The sequence below is a fragment of the Bos javanicus genome, chromosome 7, assembly GCF_032452875.1.
Source record: "Bos javanicus breed banteng chromosome 7, ARS-OSU_banteng_1.0, whole genome shotgun sequence".
NCBI classification, from domain to species: Eukaryota; Metazoa; Chordata; class Mammalia; order Artiodactyla; family Bovidae; genus Bos; species Bos javanicus.
Genome location: NC_083874.1, coordinates 3,774,738 through 3,785,197, shown reverse-complemented (window position 1 = coordinate 3,785,197; position 10,460 = coordinate 3,774,738). Strand labels below are relative to the sequence as shown.

Sequence of the window (10,460 nt, the reverse complement as noted above, 5' to 3'; positions counted from 1 at the left end):
CAGCCCGTCCTTTGCCCCAGATGGCGCTTGAGCTCTGATGGTGGGTCTTAGGGCACGGTGCCTGCGTGGTGGAGGCTGAGGCCAACAGCTCACACCCCTGCTTCTTTGCTGCTGAGAGTCGGGAGACGGATGAGCTCCCAGCCAAGTCAGGGCCCCCAGGGGCCTTGCTCAGCCCACGCCGCTTGCCTCTGGTGAAGGTGCCTCTGTCTTGGGTTGTCTGAGGGGAGTTCACCTGGCTGCCCCTCCTGGGGCCTGGCACAGGCACAGGGCCAGGGCCAGACAGACAGACAGACACACAGATGTGCACCCGTGTGCTCTCACGTGATGTCTCCATGCAGACCTGTGGGCACGGGGATGCTTGATTGCGCTTAGGCTGGTCTTTCTAGAACCCCATTCTGAAGAGGGACCTGGAGCCACACACAGATACCTCAGCCTATAGGGGTCTGATTTGGGCCAACAGGAGGGTCAGGGACAGGAAAAAAAAAAAAAACACAGAAGGGCTGAAGGAAGGCTTTCTGGAGAAGAGGACATTTGCTATGGGCTTTGAAGAGTGAATAGGAGTTTGCCAAACCACTATCAGATATCCGAAGGGCTTGAATGCTGGTTTTTCACCTTCTGTCTGTGAAGGTTCTGAGCAGGGGAGGGACACAGACAAAATTCCATTCGCTACCTCCTCTTGAAGACCCAGCCTCTCCCTTCAGTGAGCTTTCGGTCTGATGGGGGAGGCAGCCAGACCCAGCCTGGAAGCATGGAAGAGTCCTCAGGTTTGTGAAGCACCTGCCAGGCATTGGGTTGGATCTCATCAGCGACAGGTTCCATTATCATCTCTAGTTTATAGCCAAGGAAAGCTAAGGCTGAGAGAGGGAAGTGCCACATGGAGGCAAGGCTGTTCACATACCGTGCTCACTTCTGACTTACAGTTGTGGCAGCTGACATGGTCGTAAGCTGACCCTAAAGTCTGAAGGCCAGCGTGGAGGGGTTCCAATAAGTCAGCTTTGCCCAGGGTCGTGTCTTTGCCCCTGGGGTCCTGGTGAGGGGGAACCCCAGCTCATGGGACACACAAGCTCCCCCTGGCCCTCAGCACGATTACCCCATCTCCCATATCCCACGTTATTCTCTGCTGAGTGGCTTTAATGAGCGGCTTCTGGGCCAGAGGGCTGTCTGAGTAGGAGGCTGGGGGTGCTTCTCCAGGCTTTCTGGGAGGCCAAAACCATGGGCCCGCCGTCTGGCCCAGCTAAACACAAACACTTGGAAATGGCCGGCCCGACGGAATCTAGGTTGTGGTCAGGCTGTGGCTGAAGAAGCCACTGGAAAAACACGCAGTCCACGCGGCCAGACCCAGCTTACGTTTCACCAGGCAGGAGCGGCCTGCTGGGCGCCTGGAGCTGAGGAATGTCCGTTCTCTAGCTCTCTGGAACCTGCTGCCTCTGACAGGGGCATCCAGCTGCCGGGCAGTACTCCCCTCAGTCTCCTGCGGCCAGGATGTGACCTGCCTCTTAATGGGTCCTCAGAGAATCAGGCCTCTTGGCTTGTCCCCTGGCCCAGATGCTGTTGGAAACCTTTTGTTTGCTTGTATGCCCCTGACCATGGGGAGCTCACTCCTTTACACCTGTCATAGCCAGCAGCCAGGGGCCTATAACTGGACTGTTTTCCCACCAGAAGCTCTGGCTCCCTTGACCACATGAAGGGGAGGTCATGCAACCTGAGTAAATCCCACCTCACACCCTTCCATGGGTTCAGCCCCTTCCTGGGCCTCCAGACCTCCCCCATGCCCTTGGCGTCAGCGTGCCCTAAGTGGACCCAAGTGTCCTTCCCCCAGAAGGTGCTCCTTGCCCCACGGCCATGCTTCAGAGCTTATCTCCCTGTCCAACTGCCTAAGCCCTGGGATGGGCAGATGGCCCACATATCCGTTGAGCACATGCTAGATGCTGAAGCGTTTACCTGCATCGCTTCACCGACCCCTCCCAGTGAGGCTGTTCCTATAATTGCTCTCCTTTACAGATGGGAAAACCAAGGCTCAGTGAGTTTGCTTGGTGTCCCGGGATAGCTCAGCCAATTCTGGAATAGGAGACATTCCCCCGCTGGTGAACTAGGATAGGGCCCTGGTGACCTTGTCTTTGGGGCTGGGATGCCCCCTGGGGGTCAAAGGGGGAGCTGCAGCCTGTGCCTGGGTCGGCCTGAGCGGCCCAGCTTCCCACAGGCTCTGTCGCTGCCCTGCTCACATCGGCTCAGTCGGTGGGGGGTAGGGGCTCTGCGTGAACCCTTGCTGGGTCACCATGGAGACCCCTGAGCACAAAACCAGCCTCTCACGTCATACTCAAGCTGGACCCAGGGCTGGGGAGGGACCAGAGGAGGGGAGGGGCCGAGTCCAGTCTGCCTGTGGGTGAGGAGACGATTCAGGTGAGGGCGGGAGCAGTCCAGGCGGACCGGGGACGCGTGCCTGCCCAGCCTCTTGGTTTCACTCCACCCCAGGAGAGACGGCGAAATTAAACCCGAAGCTTCGGGGGGACTTTGACGATCTAGCAATACGGGGTAACTGGGGGGTCACAGACCTCCCCTCCACACAGACCACAGCTCTCATCATCTCTCAGCGCTCCCCAGGATTCGCTTTGGTCTGGAAAGTCCCCATCGGCCAGTCAGGAGTACGACTGAGGACCAGAGGGAATTCCCTGGTGGTCCAGGGGTCAGGACTCTGAGCTTTCACTGCTGAGGACGCTGGTTCAATCCCTGGTCAGGGAACTAAGATTCAGCAAGCTGGGAAGCCAAAAAAGAGAAAGAAAATAAACCAAAATCTTGAGACCACAGAGGGGAAGATCCTCCCTAGACATACAGCCCAGTCCCGTCCTGCCCCGCCCAGTCCCGTCCTCCCCCAGGTGACTTGGCGGCATTTGGGTGGGGGTGGTGGGGGTGGTGGGGGTGGTGGGGGTGGTGGGGGAGGCTGGGGCGGGGCATGGGCCCAGATTGGGAACAACGGGAGCCGCAGCTCCCGCTGCAGAGGTGCCCCATCTCTGTTCTTTTATTTTATATATATATTTTTTGGTCGCGCCTCCTAGCTTGCTGGATCTTAGTTCCCTGACCAGGGATCGAACCTAGGGAATTCCCTCCCCAGCTGTTTTTGGAGTTGCCCCATCTTTATTCCAGAGGGGAAAGAAGGGCCAGACAGGAGAAGCCAAAATATTGTGGCCCTTGAAGTGCCCGTGGCCCTTGGACGCTGGTGAGGGGGCGGCGGCTGGAAAGAAGGCTGGGCAGCGGGCAGTAGTGTGTCAGGGACCCTCAGGAGTCAGGTCCGGGGAAGAGGGGCTGTAGGAAGTGGGCTGGGAGCAGAGCAGACGGGTGGGATCTTGGGGGGCCGGGTAGAGCAGCTCACGGGGCAAAGAAGCAAACAGAGGGCCCTCGGGCAGAGGGAACAGCCAATGCAAAAGCCCTGGGGTGGGAGCATGTTTCTGGGAGAAGTAGTGAAGGAGACCAGTGAGGAGGGAAATGACGTTTAACGACACCGTTTGTAAGACCTGGAGGAGGAGGAAAAGCGAATCGGAGTCTGAGAGGAAAGTGAGCCGAGGCCTGGACTTGCTTCACGTTGTCAGTGCGCCCCCTGGTGGCCGCGTGAAGGAGAGGCAGGGAGTTGGGTCTGTCCACCGTTGACCCTCACAGGCGGTCACAGACACTGTGGCATCCTGAGCCGGGCTGCCCTTGGTCAGACCTCTGCCCTCTTGTCTTCCTGTCTCTGTGTTCCCCTCGGAAGGGGGAAAAGATGACCAGACTCTCCAAGAGCATGGACACCATGCTTCGGGTCCTCAGTGCTCTTGTGATTCCTACCAAGCCTGCGGGGGCAAGAATTACTTCTATTAATATTTCCACTTCGCAGAGGGGAAAACTGAGGCTCAGGGAGGGCAGGGCATGGTCAGACCACCTCACATCATGGACACCTGCCAGGAGAGAATGGATCCCCCCCAGGGACCAGCCCAGTGGGCCAGAACTCAAGTTCAAGTTCTGCCACTTCATATCCTCAGGGTTACCTCCGTATGCCTCAGTTTCCCCAGTGCTTCAGTTGAGGGAGGCTAGCAAGAATAGCTCCAATTCATTCTTCAAACTTTTATTTTTGCTGATGTCGGTGTCCACTTGTGGTTGTACAGTTGTTCAGTTGTGTCTGACTCTTTGTGACCCCACACACTGTAGCCCACCAGGCTCCTCTGTTCATGAGAATTCCCAGGCAAGAATACTGGAGTGGGTTGCCATTTCCTCCTCCAGGGGATCTTCCTGACCCAGGGATAAAACTTGCATCTCTTGTGTCTCCTACACTGGCAGGTGAATTCTTTAGCACTGTGCCACCTGGAATGCCCAAAATCAGCTATAAGTAACATATATCTCCTCTTTCTTGAGCATCCCTCCAAGCCCACCTCCACTGGCGATTCTTTTTTTTTCCCAGAGCGAAGTTTATTGTTGTGTGCATTCACACAGCAAAACTGTATCTGCCAACATAGGAAGTCTAACTCATGCTGTGTATTTCCCCGCCTTCCTGGGCTGCTCCAGATGCAGATGGAAGGAGGCAGCAACACCAGACACCAGAGGGACTGGAGGTGAGGGTTCAATTTAATTGGTCTTCGATTTGTATGTGTGTGTGTGGTTGCTCAGAATGTGGGATCTTAGTTCCCTGACCAGGGATAGAACCCATGCCCCCTTGCAGTGGAAGCACAGAGTCTTAACCACTGGACCACTGAGGAAGTTCTAATCGTCCTTAAACTTGCCATCGAAGTAGGGCACTCATTCCAGAATCGGTTACTAGTCCCACAGTGCCCACGGTGCCCCTCATGCCCTCCTTAGGAACCCAATTTCTGGCCAGCTCACAGTAGTGTGGGCCCAGGAACCTATTCAGCACCCCCAGGCTGGCTGGTAATTCTTGCATGAATCAGCGCAATCATGGGCCAGTAGGAGGCCCTTCCACACTGCTCCTGCATCTGTCAGTTACCCTAAAATTCAGGTCCTCTGGCTCCCTGACCTCAGGCTCCTACACATTTGGATGTGTGTTTGAGATTCAAAGTGCTACCCTTCATGCCTGAAGAAGGTCCCTCATCACCTGGTTCTACAAGGTCATAGGTCATGAGCCACTGCGACTGCTCACCTTCAACAAACCCTGAAAGGAGTTCAGGGAAGAGATTAGGAATGGAGCTCTCAGGGCTCTGGGGAAACTGGTTGGGTAGCCCTTCAGATAGGTAGGTATTTTCAGGAGAAAACTTTTATGAGCTCAGTTTCTTGCATCTTTTCATACTTAGAAGAGCGCTGAAATCATTAACTGAGACATCTGGTTTGTGTGAGTAGCAGCTCTTCTGAGATATGTGCTTGATTGCACATTCTCCTTCTCCAGGATCACATACATGCTGACATCCTCCCACCCCTTTGGAGCAGTTGCTGGGAACTCTCTGAGAGGCTGTCCGGGCTACAGTCTTCAGTCAGTCCCCAAATAAAACTGGAACTCACAGGTCTCATGCTGTGCATTTTTCAAAATTTAATTTTCATTTTATATTGGAGTAACTCAACATTCAAAAAACAAAGATCATGGTATCTTGTCCCATCACTTCATGGCAAATAGATAGGGAAACAATGGAAATGGTATTTTCTTGGGCTCCAAAATCAGATGCAGATGGTGACTGCAGCCATGAAATTAAAAGACGCTTGCTCCTTGGAAGAAAAGCTATGACAAACCTAGACAGCCTATTAAAAAGCAGAGACATCACTTTGCCGACAAAGGTCCATGTAGTCAAAGCTATGGTTTTTCCAGTGGTCATGTATGGATGAGAGAGTTTGACCACAGAGAAAGCTGAGTATCAATGAATTGATGCTTTTGAACTGTGGTGTTGGAGAAGACTCTTGAGAGTCCCTTGGGCTGCAAGGAGATCAAACCAGTCAATCCTAAAGGAAATCAATCCTGAATATTCATTGGAAGGACTGATACTGAAGCTCCAATACTTTGGCCACCTGATACGAAGAACTGACTCACCGGAAAAGACCCTGATGCTGGGAAAGACCCTGATGCTGGTCCACGCCCAGACAGGGGCAGTTACCCCAGTCAGGATCACACATTCCAGGCACACGGCTGCTACTTGCAAAACTCTAACCTACAACCAGACTTTTTCTTTCTTTAAATCACCAATCAACCTCAGACTCTTTGCTAATTGAGTATCATGATGAATACTGTTGTTGTTGTTTGGTTGCTAAGTCGTGTCTGACTCTTTTGCGACCGCATGGACTATAGCCTGCCACATTCCTCTGTCCATTTCCCAGGCAAGAATGCTCGAGTAGGTAGCCATTTCCTTCTCCAGGGAATCTTTCCCACCCAGGGATTGAACCTAGGTCTCCTACATCGGCAGGAGCCGCATGGGAAGCCTCTATGGTTAATATTAGAGTGAATTTTTCTCTGGTGGGAGCCTTGGGATTAAGCCTTTTTCTCTGGTCAGAGCCTTTCTCTGATGTGTGGATCAGAGAGAATATTAGCGGGTTTTCTGCCCAGACATCTGGCCAGAATGCCAGCCTTATCTGGGAGCTGGTGGAAATGCAGATTCCCAGGTTTGGCCTGGATCCAATGAACCAGAACCTCCATTTAAACCCATCTCTGGCCTAGACACCTCAGAGTAGCCCTCAAGACTCTTGTGTCCAGCAGCTTGGAGCCCTGCCCATGTTATGGTGGCTTTTGTCTCAGAGGGTGCGTGGAGCTCTAAGCAGACAGACTGTGACTTCCTGGGGCTCCCAACCAGGTGATGGAGATGAGATTCCAGAGAACCTGGGGGAGGTGTCCACTCACCTCTCAGAGGCTGCCCAGGACATGGATTCCCAGTCTCCATCTCCCAACAAACTGGCTCACAAAAAAAAGATCTCTAAAAAACTACACAATGGCATGCAAAAATATGCAAATCACACACGTGTTTAATTCAAATAAAGCAAATAGTGCATATTATATGCAAACCACAAACACATATGCAAATATCATGAAAGGGAGAGTGCCTGAGTGAGGGTGGTCAGACACTTTGCAAGGGACACATTGAGCAGAATAGTGACCGTGGAGGTCTTGTTTCCTGCCCTGAGCCTGACCCTTTGTGTGGATCTGCCTTTGAACCCCACAGCTACCAGGTAAGGGGTCTTCCATCCTGGGGTCCCTTGCCCAGGAGCAGCAGGTCTCCAGGCCTCCAGCTCTGTAGTCTCTGCAGGGCCCTGGCGACCCCTGGTGGACGATGGTGGGACACAGAGCCTGAATCTCCTGTGCGGTGGCTTCCAGATCCTTCTGTGAGCCTCCTCTCAGGTAAGATCCCGGATCATGTGTTCCAAGCTAAGGATTAGTGAGGGGGTAACAAGCAGAACTGACTGGGGCGTGGTCAGTGTTCCAAGGGCTCCCTCTCCTCTCCCTGTACAAGCCTCTTTTTGTTCTTGTTTAGTTGCTAAGTCGTGTCTGACTCTTTCGACCCCACAAACTGCAGCCCACCAGGCCCTTAGGGATTTCTAAAATGCAGACTGCCCAAGGGTATACAGAGAAAAGAGAGACCGCTTTCCCACCAATCCCTGATCCTTGGTTCCTTCCCCAGTGGTCCTGGCTGTGACCTGTGTCTCCTTCCAAAGATATTGGATACCTCATTTAAAAAAATGTATGCAAATGGTTATCTTCCTATTCTTTACAGTAACACGTTGTGGAGAAAAACTGCTTCAGCTTTTTAAATGGTTGTATACTATTCCACTACATGACTCAATAGCCTGATTGGCGTGCTGTGATTCATGCGGTCACAAAGAGTCGGACACGACTGAGCAACTGAACTGAACTGAACTGAACTGAACTGTGCTTCGTGCTTAGTTATGCAGTCATGTCTGATCCTTTGTGACCCCATGGATTGTAGCCCACCAGGCTCCTTTGTCCACGGGATTTCTTCCAGGCAAGAATAGTGGAGTAGTTTGCCATTTCCTCCTCCAGGGGATCTTCAAACCAGCATCTCTTGCATCATAGGCAGATTACTGCTGAGTCATTGGGGAAGCCCCAAATAGTTCTCAACTGACAAATATTTCTTTTCCTTTTTTTGCAATTACAAAAAATGTAGCAGGAAATGCATCATTTTGTTCCTGTAGAAACATGTTCCTGTAGAAAAATTATTAGAAGGCAAACTGCTGAGGGAAAGTGTGTGTGCATTTTTAATATTAATAGATTCTAGAAAATTGCCGTCTTGAGCCGCTGTACTGATGAGCAGTCTCCCCTGATCAGCTTTCAGGCTCAAGGCCTTGGGTCTGCCTACCTCTCTCCTGACTGGGGGCCTGGGCCACAGGTCACCAAGCCTCCGAGCCTCAACGTCCCCTCCTGTTGCATGCAGGTGCCATCAGCTCCCGCTCTGCCAGCAGGGTGACTCCTCTGAGCTCTTGTAATCCTTCTAGTTCGATTACTGTCGTATGGCCATATTTCAGGCATTTTTTGAGTAATATAATATGAAATGTTAGTAAAGTGCGACTTTAGGTGCAGAATTTGACATAGGGAGTTTCTTCAAATTGAAACCCTCTAAGAGACCCAGCCGGAAGCTGGAGGCTAAACCAACCCAGAGCTGCATTCACACCATGGCCAGGAGAGGAGGCAAGTGAGTGGTGAGCACCGGACATTTCACATACACAGGCCTCAACCAGGACAAACAAGTTGCAACACTGTTTCCCTTGGGACACCCCTGCAGGGTTTTCTCCAGCACCTGTGCTCTCTGCCTCCTCTCCAGGGTTCAGACGACCTCCCCTGGTGCATCCCACTTTTCCCTCCCTCAGGACCTGCCTGGCAGCTCTCCCCACAGGTGTTTCCCTCTCACACCCCACGGCCCCTGGCGACATTTTTGCTGCAAATGTTCTCAAGAGCTGACTGTGCTCTCTGCCTCTGATTGCTTCTTGAACTGGCTTATGGCCCTGTGGTTCCACTGAGCCCATGTGGCTCAGTCCGGCCACGCTGGTGAGGCTTCACTTTCTGCTCCTGAGATCTGTCTTTCTGACTTGTGACATCCTCTCTTGATTTTTGTCCTGTATTTTGGCCTCTCCCAACTTCCAAATTTTTGTTTTGAAGTTTTGCAATATCTCCTTTATTTCTTTCACTTTACAAAAGAAGTTCTTTTAATTTTGAAAAAACTTTTTATTTTGCATTGGTGTATAGCCAATTAACAATGTTGTGATAATTTCAGGTGAACAGCAAAGGGACTCGGCCACACATATATACATGTATCCATTCTCCCCCAAACTCCCATCCCCTCCAGGTTGCCATATAACATTGAGCAGCATTCCACGTGCTATACAGTAAGTCCTTGTCCCGGCTTCCACATTTCTATCCTGAACACGACTCTTCTGCCCAGCTGTGTGGACGCACCAAGCTGCAGGACCAGAGCTGAGCTGCCTTCCCTCTGCGACTTCCCGTCTAGTTTCCCTGTGGTTCAGAGTGCCCTGGTCAACCCAGAAACAGGCCGAATGGAAGAAGCGGGACACAGAAGGCCTCAAGCTGTGTGATCCTGTGTGTGTGAAATGTCTGGAACAGGCAAATTCACAGAGACAGAGAGCAGATTAGTGTTTGTCAGGGGCTGGGGAGGGGGACTGGGAAGTGACTGCTCATGGGGGTCTTCTTTTGGGTGGGCTGCTCAACAGCCTCGATTGAGACTCCCCCTACCCCAGGCTGTGGTTTTGGGGCTTCCTAGCATCTTAACCATTTCTGCTGAGGGAGTGCGCAGTGGAAATGTCACAGGTGCTGGGGGAGGTCCTGAGGGCTGGCCCCTGCGGCTTTCCAGGCAGCTCAGCCTACAAATGCAGGAGACACAGGTTTCATCCCTGGGTCAGGAAGATCCCCTGGAGAAGGAAATGTCAACCCACTCCAGTATTCTTGCCCAGAGAATCCCATGGACAGAGGAGCCTGTGGGCTATATAGTCCAGGGGGTCACAAAGAGTCAGATACGACTGAATGCTGCAACAGTGCACTGAAGGCGAGAAAAGAGGCGGTGACGGTGCAAAGAGCCAGGCCAGGGGCGGCTCGCTGACCAGCACTCAGCACTCAGGAGTTGCTGAGCTGAGGGGCAGTGAGGGCCCAGGGCTGCAAAGATGGACCTACCCTAAGGACCCAGTACCAGGAACGAGGGGCTCACTCACTGGAGGAAGATCTTCCCAGATGCAGAGGCAGGCCATTCCAAGATACATCATGTGGAGAAAGGCAGGGCATGCCAAGTGGGGACATGCACGCAGGGACACACAGACCATCACAGACCATCTTGGTAGGACCCAACCCTAACTCTGAGGATGGGTCTGCAGGGATGCTGGTGGCGAAGGGGCCAGGGCCTGGATGGGGTCAGCTGAGATTGTAGTACCTTCACTACAAATCTATTTCTTGAGACTTCCCTGGTTGTCCAGTGGTTAAGACTCTGTGCTTCCAATGCAAAGGGTATGGGTTCAATCCCTGTTCAGGGAACTAAGATCCCACATGC

General features: G+C 52.6%; 1 protein-coding gene across 1 annotated transcript in view; it reads right to left on the bottom strand.

The window, feature by feature from the left end:
* Nucleotides 1–8,809: 8,809 nt before the first annotated feature.
* The window catches only part of PBX4 (PBX homeobox 4), a 57,118-nt gene continuing 55,467 nt past the window's right edge, over nt 8,810–10,460 (bottom strand). Inside the window, exon 8 of the mRNA XM_061421418.1 lies at nt 8,810–9,517. Within this exon, the coding sequence (XP_061277402.1) occupies nt 9,440–9,517 (78 nt within the window). The 3' untranslated portion in view covers nt 8,810–9,439. The remainder of the gene's footprint in view (nt 9,518–10,460) is intronic.